This window comes from Mobula hypostoma, chromosome 5 (genome assembly GCF_963921235.1).
Source record: "Mobula hypostoma chromosome 5, sMobHyp1.1, whole genome shotgun sequence".
Taxonomy (NCBI): domain Eukaryota; kingdom Metazoa; phylum Chordata; class Chondrichthyes; order Myliobatiformes; family Myliobatidae; genus Mobula; species Mobula hypostoma.
Window position 1 is genome coordinate 5,388,136 of NC_086101.1, and position 16,230 is coordinate 5,404,365.

At 48.8% G+C, this 16,230-nt stretch overlaps 1 protein-coding gene across 4 annotated transcripts in view; it reads right to left on the reverse strand.

Annotated features, from left to right (window-relative positions):
- The window catches only part of LOC134346519 (tenascin-X-like), a 240,216-nt gene that overhangs the window by 25,413 nt on the left and 198,573 nt on the right, over positions 1-16,230 (reverse strand). For all 4 annotated transcript variants that reach the window (XM_063047926.1, XM_063047923.1, XM_063047925.1 and 1 more), the window contains 3 exons: positions 4,587-4,886; positions 1,903-2,193; positions 730-1,020 (listed from right to left, as the gene is read on the reverse strand). In XM_063047926.1, coding sequence (XP_062903996.1) covers positions 730-1,020; positions 1,903-2,193; positions 4,587-4,886 — 882 coding nt within the window. The remainder of the gene's footprint in view (positions 1-729; positions 1,021-1,902; positions 2,194-4,586; positions 4,887-16,230) is intronic.

A 16,230-nucleotide genomic window follows, 5' to 3' on the forward strand; every position in this document is an offset into this window, starting at 1 on the left:
TCACTGCTGGTGTAATGTGTTACGTGAGCCGCTACGCTCTACTACACTGAGTTTGAGTTGGGAGGGATGATTTGAAAATGGGAAGCTCTGACCCTGAGGCACTGCCCCCTCCGTTCTCCAGCTGAGAGAACCACTCCTCGGTCCATTTGGGAGACAATGGGTATTATTGAGGAGATTGGTGTCTCATAGACCACTGGACAATCAGAAGGCCCCTGGGCCCCAAAGCTATATGGGTTAGAGTTGGTCAGTTGTGGGCGTGCTATGTTGGTGCTGGAAGTGCGCAAACACTTTTGGCTGCCCCTCGCACTGACCGTGCTCTGAGCGAAGAAGCCCCTCCCCCAAGTTTCCCTTAAACGAAGCATTTCGCTGTACATGTGACAAGTAAAGCTAATCTTTAATAGGTATCTGTCTAACTAACTTTCTGAATGTCTTTGGATACAACAGGGTCTTTTAAGAGCCTCTGAGATAGGTACACGGATCTCAGAAAAATAGAGGGCTATGCGGTAGGGAAATTCTAGGCAGATTCTAGAGTAGATTACATAGCTGGTACAACATTCTGGACCGAAAGGCCTGGAATGTGCTGTTGATTTCTATGTTCTAACTGTCTGACCATCTGACGCCCGATTGCCCGGCTGTCCGAACGTCCCACTGTCCGAATGTCCGGACATCCGAATCTCTGAGCCTTTTAAATCTTTAAATGTAGGAATGTGTTTGGATCTGATTCGTTACCTGTTAGTGCCGTGATGGGAATGGCATTCGACTCTTGACCGTCCAGGACGCCGTAGAGAGAGAGCTGGTACTCCGTGCCGGGACTCAGGTCTGTCAGTGTGATGTGTCGACGGTCGCCGGAGGCCGTAATCTCCTTGGAGGCCAGCCGTCCCTTCGTGTCTCCATAGCGGACCAGGAATGAGTCAAAGGCGCCTTCTTCCACTGTCCAGGACAGCCTCAGTCCGTGTGAGTTGACGTCAGACACCGAGACACCTCCCAAGCTATTAATTGAGGTGCCGTGCACAGGAACCGCTACACAAGGGATGAAATACAAAGTTAGTGTCACCTCTGTTGTCCAAGAGTCACTGTGGGACACAAATCAAAGTGTTGAGTACAGGAGTTGGGATGTTATGTTGAAGTTGTATAAGATATTTTTGAGGCTTCACTTGGAGAATTGCATGCAGTTTTCGTCAACTACCTGCAGGAAAGATGTAAATAAGGTTGAAAGAGTACAGGGAAAGTTTATAAGGACGTTGCCAGGACTTGAAGGTCTGAGTTATAGGGAAAGGTTTATTCCCTGGAGTGCATGAGAGTTAGGGGAGATTTGATACAGTTATACAAAATTATGAGGGGTATTGATAGGATAAATGCAAGCAGGGGTTTATCCCCTTCGGTTGATTGAGACTAGAGTTAGAGGTCATGGGTTAAGGGTGAAAGGTGAAATGTTTAAGGGAAACTTGGGGGAGGGGCTTCTTCGCTCAGAGCACGGTCAGAGCGTCGAATGAGAGCGGGAGTGGTGGATGCATGTTTGATCTCAACATTTAAGAGAAGTTTGGATTGGTATATGGATGGGACAGGTTTGGAGGGCTATAGTCTGGGTGCAGGTCGATGGGAGTAGACAGAATAATGGTCGAGTATGGTCTAGATGTGCGTGTTTCTGTTATGTTCCAGGACTCTATAACCCCTCGCTGTCTCACCCCGCAGCCTGATGCTCCCATTTTTATCCCAGACCCTCAGTCCACTATTCTAAAATCCCCCCCAATCCAGAGCCTCATTCACTCATTTTGATCTTGATCCCACTACTCAACCCATTCCCATCCCAAGCCTTCACTGCAAACATGTGACACAGAACAGTATGGCACCAAAATTATGTCCTGGGGCAAAGGAACCTCAATCATTTCCCTGATGGCATACCTGTGATGGTTAAACGGGCCTCCAGGGGTCTGGAGAGTTTGCCCCTGGACACACCGTACAGGTGAATGGTGTAGTTGGTGGCAGGCTTGAGCCCCGTGATGTAGGCAGAACGGCGGTTGCCGGCCACCGTGAAGTTGTTCCGAGTGTCGGAGCCCTGTGCCATGTACTCTATCAGGAAGGAGTCAAAGGTGCCGTCCATCTCCCAGGAGAGTTGGAGCGAGTTTGCCGTGATGTTCGAGAAGGACAGGCTCCCAAACATGATGGATTTCACTTGCTCCACCGTTCTGGACACTAAAAGGAAGAAAGAGATTCACCCACCGGAGAAATAATCTGGCACTGACCAACTACAAGAGAGAAAACGCCTACTTATAAACACAAGAGATTAAGCAGATACATCGATTAAGTAGATCGGAGGACCGCTTTGTCCAGCACCTCCGCTCCACCAGCCAAAAGCAGAATTTCCCGGCGGCCAACCACTTCCCATGTTGGTCCACGGCCTCCTCTCGTGCCACGGTGAGGCCACTCTTAGGGTGGAAGAGCAACTCTTCATATTCTGTCTGTAACCTCCAACCTCATGGCATGAACATTGATTTTTCTCTCTCTGCTAAGTTTTCCCCCTCTTCTATTCCCCACTCTGGCCCCTTACCTCCTCTACTCACCTGCCTATCACCTCCCCTCCTGCCCCTCCTCCTTCCCTTTCTCCCACGTCCAACTCTCAAACTCCTTGTTCTCCAGAGCTGTTCCTCTCTCACCCACCTGGGTTCACTTATCACCTCCTCCTTCCCTTTTCATTCTGGCACCTTTCCCCTGTCTTTCCTGTCCCGATGAAGGGTCTCAGCTCAAAACGTTGCCTGTTTATTTATTTCCATAGATGCTGCTGGGTCCCTCCAGCATTGTGTGTGTGTGTGTGTGTGTGTGTGTGTGTGTGTGTGTGTGTGTGTGTGTGTGTGTGTTGTTCTGGATTGCCGGCTTCTGCACATTCTCTTGTGTTTAAGATTCAGCAGGCCAGGCACCATCTATGGAGGGTAATATTGAGCCGATGTTTCAGGCTGAGAGCCTTCATCAGGACTGGAAAGGAAGGGGCTTAAGCTCAGTAAGAAGGTGATGGCATTGGCAAGACGGATGGGGGTGGGGGGGGTAAAAGAAGTAAGAAGCTCTGAGGTGATAGGTGGAAAAGATAAAGGGCTGAAGAAGAAGGAATCTGATAGGCGAGAAGAGTGGTCCATGAACATAGAACAGTATAGCGTAATACAGGCCCTTTGGCCCACCATGCAATGCCAACTCTAAGATTAATCTAACCCTTCCCTTCTATATAGCTTTGATTTTTCTACCATCTATTTATGTGCCTATCTAAGATAAATATCTGTAATGTATCAGCCCCGGCAGCTTGTTCCATGCACCCACCACTCTTTGTTTGAAAAAACACCTACCTCTGACGTCCCCCCAGTACTTTCCTGCAAATGCTTTAAAATTACGTCCTCCACCCCTGGGAATACCCTGCCTTCTTTGCACTGCTCACAACGTAAGAGATTGTGAATAGCCATGTGTGTTCTCCACCCAACATCAAATGAACTCCATCACCCAGAGGGGGTAGCTCCACTCAACTTCACTCCCCCCGCCACCGCCTCACTCTCAAGGACTCTTCTTCTCATGTTCTCCATATTTATTGTTTATTTATTTGTTACTATTATTAATTGTTGCATTCCTTTTTGCATGTGCAGTCTTCTGCGCCTTGATTGTCTGTCCAGTGCGCGATCTTTCATTGGCTCTATTGTGTTTCCTTGTGTTTGATATGAATCCCAGGCTTGTGTGGTGACATACAGTATGTGTCCTTTGATAGTAAGTTTACTTTGAACTTTTTGAACACCATGTGGGGACACTGGGCAGTATTTCCTCCACATAAGGCCCATGTGTGGCTCAGATGACAGTCCTGCAAGAGGTTTTCAGACGGGTGGGTATGGAAGGCAAATGGGTGACGTTGCAACTCTGGGGCTGAACACTACAGCACAGTTCAGGCCCTTCGGCACACAATGCTGTGCCAACTTTCTATTTATTTATTTAGAGATACAGTGAGGAACAGGCCCTTCCATGCAACGTGCTGCACCACCAAACTACCCACTGATTTAACCCTAGCCTAATCATGGCACACTTTACAATGACCAACGAACCTACGAACCGGGATGTCTCTGGAGCCTGGGAGGAAACGGGAGCGGCAGGAGGAAACCGAAATGTTCACAGGGAGGACGTAAAAACTCATTACAGATGATGCTGGAATTGAATTCAGAACTCTGAACTGTAGGTGCAATGCTAACTGCAACACTACCACGGCACCTAAGATCACCTAACCCTTTCCTCCCACGTAGCCCTCCAACTTTCTAACATCCTATGCCCACCTCAGTCTCTTAAATGTCTCTAATGTATCTGCCTCTCATTAGACACGCTCCCTAACCCAGGTCGCGTCCTGCTAAATCTTCTCTGCTTCCACATCCTTCCTAGAATGAGGTGACCAGAAATGAACACCGTATTCCAAGTGTAGTCGAACCTGGGTTTTATAGAGCTGCAAAATTACCTCCTGGCTCCTGAACTCAAATCTCCTGACACCTCCTTAGCCACCCTATCAACCTGGAGGAAAAATTCAAGTTTAGTTGCGGGGTTGAGAGAATTGCCCCAGCTGTGGGATGTACCTGTGGTGGTCACTATGGTGGTCAGTGGTTTCGTCCGCCTGTTTCCGGACACCCCAATGAGTGAGACACGGTAGGCGGTGGCAGGTTTCAGACCAGTGATGAAGGAGGAGTGTTGGTCCCCAGCGGCAGTAATATTCTGTGTGTCCGCCGATCCCTCAGCTCCGTACTGGATAAGGAAGGAGTCAAAGCCTCGCTCGGCAGCCCAGTGGACCTGCAAGGAATTTTCCGTGACGTTGTTCCCCGAGAGGCGAATAAGTTTACTCAACTGGCTTGGCCTGGCGCCATTGGTGTCCATGGAGGCTGCAGCGAGGAAGAAAGGGGAGAAGAGAGATTGTTAGAGGGAAAGGCTGTGGTCTGGGGTGAGCTGGTAGGCCAGGTCCCATTGCTCCCAATCTCAGGCTTCCAGCCACAGTGTCCTGGAGATGAATGTGACGATCCAAGCTGAGAAGGAAAACTTGGCGCTGAGCTGCGGCGTTCGTTCAAGCCCTGACTCAGATGTACTTTTTGTTAGGTTTGTAGGGATGGTTTTGGGGACAGCGTGGGGAAGTGGGGAGGGGTAGGCTTCAGGGACTTCATTGAGGGGGAGTTAGAGGTCAGGAGCAGTAGGTGAAGAGTCAAGGGCAGAAGCCAGTGTTTGGAATTCAGGTTGAGTGCCCCAGGATCCCAGGGTGGGGAAGTGATAAGGATGAAAGGTCTCCAGGTTGGAGAGCTCCAGGTCAGAGGACCATGCAGGCTGGCAGCACGAGGGTAAGTGACCATCCCCAATCTCCAAGTTGGTCAGTCCCAAAGGTCAAAGTCCCACGATAGCCCAGTCCTGGGGTTGATGCCCAAAGGTCAAAGTCCCATGATCAGCCAGTCCTGGGGTTGATGCCCAAAGGTCAAATTCCCATGATCAGCCAGTCCTGGGGTTGATGCCCAAAGGTCAAATTCCCATGATCGGCCAGTCCTGGGGTTGATGTCCAATGGTCAAAGTCCCGTGATTGGCCAGTCCACGTGCCGAGGCCCAAAGGTTAAAGTCTTGTGATTAGCGAGCCCTGGAGTTGGTCAGAAAGGCTGTGAGTCCGGGGGAAAGGACTGGAGGTTCAGAAGCAGAGGTTACTGAGGTCAGAGGCCTGTCTGTGAGAGCGAGTGGGTAGATGGATGTGAAAGGAGCTTGCTTTGCTGTTGTCTTGTTATGTTGTTGTGCTTGTTTGTGTTCTGCTGAACACTGTGGGCGTGTTATGTTGGTGCCAGAATGTGTGGTGACGCTGGTGGGCTGCCCCAGCATGTCCTTAATGCTACAATGCATTTCACTGTACGTTGTGATAAATAAATCTCTTTCTGAATCCGGAGAGGCTTGGCTCACTCCAGTTGACGGTAACCACGCGGACCTCAGCATCCTCCAGTGTGTGGTCTGTCTGCCTGACGCCAATGGAAGCAGATAAGCAGGGATGTGTGGATCCCGAAGAAGTAGGAGGTAGAAGGGTGGGAGGGAATAGCGGGAGAAAGGGGCCTGCAGCCAGCGTCACAGTGTGTACACACCAGCTAATCTATACTTTGTATTGCAGTGAGATGTAATGAAGAACATAATATTTGCAGTGATTATACACTGTATTATGTCACATATATAGTTGAGGTGGTGGTCTGCTCTTAATGAGGTTAAAGACCCTGCACCTCATGGTACAACCACACTTCCTCTACAGAGTGGTACAGGCACAAAAAGCTACATACAGTACTCAGTATATCATGGTACAGGTGCCCTCAGCTGTATACAATGTATACCAGACACAGTCACTGTGAGCTGTGCACATTGCACCCCAGCATACAGGCGCAATGACCTCTAGACACCTCTGGGTACAGGTGCACTGAGTTCTACAAATTGTATCCCAGGCTACAGACACACTGAGTTGCATACATTGTATCCCAGGGTTTATGTTTACTGACCTGTATATAGTGTATCCCCGGGTACAGGTGCAGCAATCTGTATACATTGTATCCCAGGGTACATGTGTACTGACCTGTAAACATTGTACCACAAGGTACAGGTGCACTGAGCTGTATACATTGTATGCATTGTTAAGGTATACAGAGCTGTATACATGGTATCACAGGGTACAGGTGCACCAATCTGTATACATTGTATCCCAGGCTACAGACACACTGAGCTGTATACATTGTATCACAGTGTACATGCGCACCAATCTGTATACATTGTATCCCTGGGTACAGGAGTACTGACCTGTAAACATTGTATCACAAGATACAGGTACACTGAGCTGCATACATTGTATCCCAGGCTACAGACACACTGAGCTGTATACATTGTATCACAGGGTACGGGTGTATTGAGCTGTATACATTGTATCCCAGTATACAAACACACTGAGCTGTATACATTGTATCACAGGGTACAGATGTTCTGAGCTGTATACAATGTATCCCAGTGTACAAACACACTGAGCTGTATACAATGTATCCCAGTATACAAACACACTGAGCTGTATACATTGTATTCCAGGGTACAGAACACACTGAGCTGTATACATTGTATCACAGCATACAGGTGTACTGAGCTGTATACAATGTATCCCAGTGTACAAACACACTGAGCTGTATACATGGTATCCCAGGCTACAGGCACACTGAGCTGTATACATTGTATCACAAGATACAGGTACACTGAGCTGCATACAATGTATCCCAGGCTACAGACACACTGAGCTGTATACATTGTATCACAGCGTACAGGTGTACTGAGCTGTATACATTGTATTCCAGTATACAAACACACTGAGCTGTATACATGGTATCCCAGGCTACAGGCGCACTGAGCTGCATACATTGTATCACAAGATACAGGTACACTGAGCTGCATACAATGTATCCCAGGCTACAGACACACTGGCCTGTATACATTGTATCACAGGGTACAGGTATACTGAGCTGTATACAATGTATCCCAGGCTACAGACACACTAAGCTATATGCATTGTATCCCAGGGTACAGGCGGATTGAACTGTATACAAATAGACTTGTATAGGTTGCATCCCTGGATATGGGTGCAATTTGCTGTATATACTGGAGCTGATGCTCTGTCCTATATCACTTTGACATGTACTGACAGCCACTGCCCAACGGTACACAGAGCAAGGTGTGTCCGTTGGCTGGCAGTTCACAATGAAGCAATGGTGTGGTGATTATGTTGCCTGCAACTGATGTTTATTTGCCACAATTATGCAATAGGACAGGGAGAGGTGGCCCACAACCAAGTACGCAGCAGGAGCCAAGTGCCAGCACTGAAGCTGATCCTAAACCTGCTGGAATTTTGGGGAAAAGAACAGTTATCAGAGACTGGTGTGGTTTGGAGCTGGGACATCCCAAACCTGGCACCAAAGGGCCCCGAGGCCAAATTGCACCACAAACGGTTAATGCTGAGAGAGTGGGACTGATGGAAAGAGGGGGGAGGGGGGGAAGGATGGAGAAAGGTGGGAGAGGGGAGAATTTGAAGTACCTACTTATTCATCAATACGGTTTGAGATTTTGGTGCACTGTAAGTTGTAACTGAGCTCGAAGCCCAGGTTATCAGGTAGCCAGGATTTCTCAGGGAAGAGACGAGGAAGTATCTACATTGAAGAGATATTTCCATGGGAAGGGGTTTGAGGGCAGCTGCTCGCTGACTGTGGCCTGGTACCTGTGGTGCTGATGACGATGGACAGGGGGTCAGTGCGGCGGCCCCCAGATGCGCCGTGGATGTAGACGGTGTACTTGGTGCTGGGCTGGAGACCCAGGATGACGTAGGAGCGTCGGTTGCCAGCGACCCGGATCTTCCGTACGCGCTCGGACCCCTGCGCCCTGTATTGAATGACGAAGGAGTCGAAGCGCCTGCGGGCCGACCACGACAGTCCCAGCGAGTCGGCCGTCATGTTGGAGACGGAGAGGCTGCCCAGAGCCTGCAGGTGGCCCAGCCTCGTGCCTTCCTGAACGATGGAAGCTGCAGGCAGAAGGTGAGTAGGAAGAGGGAGGGTGGAAGGTGAGACGGTCAGTGTATGCCGGGCTGCGTGACAGCCTAGCCGCTAGCACAAGCACTTTACAGAGACAGCGATCACTGATCGGGGATCAATTGCCACTGCTGTCTGTAAGGAGTTTGTACGTTCTCCCCATGACCACGTGGGTTTCCTCAGAGGGCTCTGGTTTCCTCCCACAATCCAAAAGTGTACGGGTTAGGGTTAGGGTTAGTAAGATGCACAGGTTAGGGCTAGTAAGATGTACAGGTTAGGGTCAGTAATATGTACTGGTTAGCATCAGTAATATGTACGGGTTAGAGTTAGGGTCAGTAAGGTGTATGGGTTAGGGTTAGTAAGATGTATGGGTTAGGATCAGAGTTACTAAGATGTACAGGTTAGGGTTGGGGTTAGTAAGATATATGGGTTAGGTTAGGGTTAGTAAGATGTATGAGTTAGGGTTAGGGTTAGTAAGATGTACGGGTTAGGGTTAGGGTTAGTAAGATGTATGGGTTAGGGTTAGGGTTAGCTTTAGTATGCTGTGGACTATCTATTTATTTAACAAAAAGCGTGGAGTAGATCCTACAGCCCTTCGGGCTGAGCCACTCCAGCATCCCCCGCAAGCCCGATTTGACTCTAACCTAACCCCAGGACAAATTACAACGACTAATTAATCTATCCAGTGCAGTGGAAGGAAACTGAAGCACCTGGAGAAAACCCAAGCATTCCACAGGGAGGACATACAGCCTCCTTACAGAGGATGCTGGGAATGAACTCTGAACTCCGACGCCCCGAGCTGCAATCGCTCACTCTAATCGCTAAGCTACCACAGCGCCCGTTGCTGCTGGAAGCATATCGACACTTGGCGGCTGCCCCCAGCACGAAACCGGACCGTGTTGGTCATTGACATATAAAAGACGCATTTCAGAGCGTGTTTACTTTGTGTGAGGCAATTAAAGGTAATCTTTATCTTTAACCTGCATTTCTGCAGTGCTTGTCCAGAGAACTCAGGGAAGGATGCCTCGCTTGTAGGCTGCATGGTGTCTACCCTGCACCCAACTCAGCAATTGCTCCCTTCGGCCAGTGGCGTGGCAATGAGAAGAGAGTTGTTTATCCACTGACATGGGTCAGAGGAGAAATCATTGGTGCGGGAGACATCAAGGACTAGGCCAGACAAGATGCCCAGGAGAAATCCTCTCAGTTTCTGGAGCTGCCTCAGTACGGGGGCCCGTCCTGGAATATCATTCCAAGTGGTGGGGGGGGGGCAAGGTAGTATAGGGACCCTTCACCTCTGACCATCTCCCCCTACCGCCCCACCTTTCTGCGGCCACCTAGTTGGCAGCTTCCCAGCATGAGGGTGACTCCAAGGCTCAGGATGGACATGTCTGGCATGATAACGCAGAAGGTTTGAAATGGGGAGTGTGGAGAGAGGAGGAGGTGGGGAATTAGAATCTGCTACGTGTGGCGTGAGGTACCTGTGGTAGTTGCTACAAAGGCCATCAACTTGGTCAGGCGCGTCTCATGCACACCATAGAGGACGATGATGTACTTGGTGCTGGGATGCAGGTTGGTGATGGAGTAAGATCTCTTGTTTGCAGCCACTGTCACGTTCTGGAAGCTGTACGAGCCGTGGGCCCTGTACTGGATCAGAAAGAACTGGTAGACGTGCTTCACCGTCCAAGAGAGTTGCAGGGAGTTGGCTGTGATGTCAGAGACTCCGGGTCTGGTGGGGGAGGTGGCCTCTGGGGTGTCTGTGGAGGCCAAGAGAGAGGAGCCAGGTGAGAGGGGCGTCCAGCCACTGCCCCGACGACAGGAAAGTGCAGAGAACCTGCTTCATGGTGGATTCTCCATCAGAACCAGCTCTCCATGAGGGAATACAGGGTAGAGCGGGAGAGGTAATTACATGCACTGAGCATGGGGGGAAGAGAGGGCAAGAGGGAGGGGGAAGAGAGGGGGGCGGAGAGGAAAGAGAGAGAGAGAGAGAGAGAGAGGGAAAGATAAATAGATAGATAGATAGAGATGGTTGGGGTGGGGGCTCCATCCCATAACGATAGCCTGTAGATAGAGAGAAGAAGAAACCCTTGGACATGCACAAGGCTTCCTCAAGTCTGATCCATCAGGCTGGTTTATGGTGTCGCCTGATGGAGTCTTGTCTGAGAGCCTGAGGTCAGAGGTCTCTTGACCATATGAGCCTGCCTTAGGCTTCAGCCTTCCCGTCGGATCCAGCCGGCCGAGATGATCACCACTTGGCCCTGAAGGAAATATCTGCCAAAGGTGAATGTTTCCTTCAGTTGCTGGATGTACCTTTGGTGATGACTGTGGCGGAGATGGGTTTGGTGTGACGTCCTCCGGACACTCCATAAAGGTAGAACGTGTACTTGCTGTTGGGCCTGAGGCCCGTGATGGTGCGGGAGCGGCTGCTGCCTTTTACGGGGACTTTCCGCACATCTTCCGTACCCTCAGGCCGGTACTGCAGCACGAAGGAGTCAAAGACCTTCCTCGCCTCCCAGGAGAGGCGGACTGAGCTGGCAGACTTCACCATCGCAGAAAGGCTGCCCAGCTCGGCCTTCTTGCTGGGCCTGGCGACTCCTGTCTCCTGGGAAACTGCAGCACAAACAACAACAAGCCTTTCACTAGCAACGTATAATCTGACTCCCCCACCTATCCCCACCCCCAGCCATGAATGGGAGATACCAGTAGAGAAAACCAGATGTTTGGTCAAAGAAGGGCCTCTCAAGAAAGGCAATGGGTGTTAGGAAGGAATATCGGTCCTCAGAGAAGGTAGGCAAATGCAATATTGGCATCCATATCGAGAGGACTAGAATATAAAACCAAATGAGGCTTCAGTTGTCGACCCACACTTAGTATTGGCGGCAGTTTTGAGCCTCATATCTAAGAAATGGTGTGCTGGCATTAGAGAACGTCCAGAGGAGATTTACAAGAATGATCCCAGGAATGGAAGGGTTAATGTACGAGGAACGTTTGATAGTTCTAGACCTGAATTCATTGGAATTTGGAAGAATGAGGGAGGATCTCTTTGAAGCACACTTAATATTGAAAGGCCTGGATACAGTGGATGTAGAGTTTAATATAGCGGGGGAGTCTTGGACCAGAGGGCACAGAGTCAGAATAGAGGGATGTTCCTCTAGAACAGAGATGAGGAATTTTTTAGCCAGTGGATGGTGAATCTGTGGGATTTATTGCCATAGACATTGTGGAGGTTGTCATTGGTTATATTTAAAGTGAAGGTATATTTAAAGGGATGATGAAGAAGGAATCTGATTGGAAAGGAGAGTGGGCCGTGAAATAAGCAGAAGGAGGAAGGGAACCAGAGGGTGGAGATGGGAAGTTGAGGGGAAGAGAAAGAGTGAGAGAGGAACCAGAATGCAGAACGAAAAAAGAGAGAACGGGGAGGGAGAATTTACTTGAAATTGGAGAAATCGATGTTCATGCGATCAGGTTGGAGGCTACCCAGACGGAATACGAAGTATTGCTCCTCCAACCTGAGAGAGGCCTCACCATGGCAGAGATGAGGCCATGGACACACGTCAGAATAGTATTAGCAAGCCAAATTGAAACGGGTGGCCAACAGGGGTTGCCATCTTTTGTGGCGGATGGAGCGAAGGTGCTGGCGAAGTGGTCCCCCAGTTTACGTCGGGTCTCACAGGATAATCACAGGTGAACCTCTACAATATAGCACCAAACTGGTAAGTCACCAAAGACCTTCGCAAGTTTCTACAGATGCACTGTGGAGAGCACTCTAACGGGTTGTATCACTGTCCAGTAGGGACCGACCACTGCGCAGGATCAGAAACAGCTCCAGAAAGTTGTCAACTCAGCCAGTTCTGTCATGGGCACCAGAATTGAAGATACATTCAAAAGGCCGAGCCTCAAATAGGTGGCACCCATCACTAACGACCCCCCTCACCCAGGACATGTCCTCTTCTCACTGCTGCCATCAGGGAGGAGGTACAGGAGCCTGAAGGCACACAGTCAATGATTCAGGAACAGCTTCTTCCCCTCCGCCATCAGATTTCTAAATGGACACTGAACCCAAGTACACTTCCTCGGTAGTTCTTTCTTTTCTTTCTGCTCTCTTTTATTTATTTGGCATATATATGTCTCCTTGTTGTAATTTATAGTTTTATTATTGTATTGCAATGTATTCCCATCACAAAACAACACATTTCACAACATTATGCCAGTGATACTAAATCCGATTCTGAATTATCTGCTCCCGAAGGCTGTGGAAGCTGGGTCATTGGGGTGTTTAAACAGGATATAGATGTTTGGAAAATGAGGGAACTTATGCAGAAGAGGAAAAGAGGTCTGGGGGGTATCAGTCATGATAATATTTAGCAGTGATGCAGCATGGATAAGTGCCTGGGTAGGGAGCGACAGTGGGACTGGTTAGAGGGGCTGAGTGGCCTACACCTGCCCCTATTTACTGGAGGAGTTCAACACCTACACTGTCAGTGGATGCCAATGTCTGGTGACACAATCCACAGAGGAAAATTAGGAACACCTAGGCTTTTGGAAGGCTGGATTGTCATTAAAATCCTTTTCAATATGTTAACCAGGTCAGGGTCAGTTTGTGACTCCCATTCCACTCGGAGTTAACCTTTAACAAACTGAGGTGGGGCTTGCTGAGATCAACATGACATCACTCCATGCATGAGGTGACTAGGAATACAGAATCACGTGGCGTGATAGGAACACGAAACCTTCCTCCTAACCTACAGGTTGCTGTCCCACGGTAAAGAGACTATAACATTCCGTTGACGTGTTCATCTTCATAAGTCCAAGCGGGGAAATATCAATAAGATTGAAAGAGCACAGGATGTTGCTGCAACTCGAGGACCTGGGTTACAGGGAAATGTTGAGTAGGTTAGGACTTTGCTCCCTGGAGTCGAGGTGAATGAGGGAAGATTTAGTTGAGGTATGGAAAACTATAAGGGGCGCAGATAGTTTAACTGCAAGCAGGCTTTCTCCCCAAGGTTGAGTGACACTAGGGTTAAGGGTGAAAGGTGAAAAGTTGAAGGGGAATGTTGGCACTTACTTCAAGAGATTAGAAAATAAAAGCAAGGAGATAATGCTGAGGCTTCATAAGACATTAGTCAGGCTGCACTTGGGAGTATTATCAACAGTTTTGGGCCCCTTATCTCAGAAAGGATGTGTTGTCATTGGAGAGAGTCCAGATGAGGTTCACCAGGATGATTCCGGGAATAAAGGGTCAACACATGAGGAGCTTTTGGCAGCTTTGGGCCTGTACTCACTGGATTTTAGAAGAATGCAGGGGGATCTCATTGAAACCTATTGAATGTTGGAAGGACGAGATAGGGTGGATGTGGAGAGGATGTTTCCTCTGCTGCTGGTATCCAGAACTACAGGTCACAGCCTCAAAATTGAGGGGCGACCTTTTAGAAGAGAGGTAAGGAGGAATTTTTTTTAACCAGAGTGCAGTAAATCTGTGGAATTCTCTGCCACAGACTGTGGAGGAGGCCAAGTCTATTTAAGGCAGAAGTTGACTGTTTCCTGATCAGTCAGGACATCAAAGGATATGGCAATAAGGCAGGTCTATGGGGTTGAGTGGGATCCAGGATCAGCCATGATGGAACGGCGGAGCAGACTCAATGGGCTGAATGGCCTAATTCTGCTCCCATGTCTTATGGTTTTATGAGGGAGAACTTTTTTTCACTCAGAGGGTGGTGAGAGTGTGAAATGAGCTACCAGTAGAAGTGGTGACTTGCAGCATTTAAGAGAAACTTTTGTAGGTACATGGAGGGCTGTGGCCTAGGTGCAGACCAGATGGGCTGAAGGGCCTATTTCTGTGCTGTAGTGTTAGATATATCTCTAAGAGACAGTCAGACAGGTATACGGTTAGGAAGGGTTTAGAGGATATGGACCAAACATGGGCAAATGAGGCTTGTTGAATTGATATCACGGTCAGTATGGACCAGACGGGCTGAATGGCCTGTTTCTGAGCTGTGCGGCTGAGTTAAAGCCAGGGCACCAGTCACTATCTCCTCTCCCAGTTGCTTTGCCCAAACATTCGAAGGGACTGTGAATGGTTCAGCATTTTGTAGGCAGAGACAACGGACTAGGAAGCAATTGAAAGGTACAGTTTAATATTGGATCAATGTGCAAACGGAATGAAAGGACGGCATTTATATAAAATTCAGATGGTGGGAACTCAGCTGGGAGATTGGTATAAAAGGAGGGAATCGAAATCAGAATCAGGTTTATTATCACTGGCACGTGTCATAAAATTTGTTAACTGAGCAGCAGTTCAATCCAATACATCATATAGAAGAATAAATAAATAAAATACAGTATACGTATATTGAATTGATTAAAAATCGTGCAAAAACAGAAATAATATATATTAAAAAGTGAAGTAGTGTTCATCGGTTCAATGTCCATTTAGGAATCGGATGGCAGAGGGGAAGAAGCTGTTCCTGAATCACTGAGTGTGTGCCTTCAGGCTTCTGTATCTCCTACCTGATGGTAACAGTGAGAAAAGTGCATGCCCTGGGTGCTGGAGGTCTTTAATAATGGACACTGCCTTCCTGAGACACCGCTCCCTGAAGATGTCCTGGGTACTTTGTAGGCGAGTACCCAAGATGGAGCCGACTAGATTTACAACCCCCTGCAGCATCTTTCGGTCCTGTGCAGTAGCCCCTCCATACCAGACAGTGATGCAGCCTGTCAGAATGCTCTCCATGGTAACTTATACCTACAAGTTTATGTTCTGGGCATATTGGGTTTAATTCCCTGTTCAGAATTACTGTGTGTGATAGGGGCATCTCTAGGGAGCGCAAGTGGTAAGAAAAGGAGCAGCATATGTTGTTTGGATACAGTTCCTATGAGGCGCAGAGCAAACATCTAATTGCTAAATTGAGATTTTTGGGACAGACAGTTTAACATGGAGAGTTTGTTCGGGTATTACTGCCATTCTAACATATATAAGAGTGTATTTGGCTTTCTGAAAAGCATTAGGCTTTATGTCTGAGTTTTTTTTGGTGGGGGAAATATAGTGGGCGAACTTCTTGTCTCTCTGCTCTACACACCACCTCAGAAGGTCTGTGCTACGTTGGTCTGCCAACCGCAACTAAGCTTTACAAGAAGAAGAACAAATTGGTACTGGACTATGCCGGGACTACCTGTGGTATTGGCAACAGTGCTTAAGAGGTTTGGTGTGCTGGCTATTGGAGAGCCCATAGACTCAGAGTGTGTAGGCCATACTAGGCCTGAGGCCTATGATGGCCGTGGATCGCCGCTCGCCAGTTACCGTGAGGTTTCTCACGTCCACAGAGCCCGTGGCTACGTATTCGACAAGGAAGGAGTCAAAGGTACCTCCTGCCTCCCAGGAGAGTTCGAGGGAGTGCCCAGTGACCCTGGAAACCGATACACCATCCAGAGTCGGCACAACCACCGGCTTTTGACCCTCCATGAGGGTGGAGGCTGAAATACAAAATACACGGCCATTAGCTGGTTCGCAGTTCCCATGGCAACGCACATAAAGTGCTGGAGAAACTCAGCAAATCAGGCAGCTTCTATGGAGGGGAATAGAGAGTCATCTTCTCATTCTGGCTTGTTATTCTCCGTCTCATTCAGGCTTCTGCCCCCTTCCTTTCCAGTCCTGGTGAAGGGTCTCGGCCCA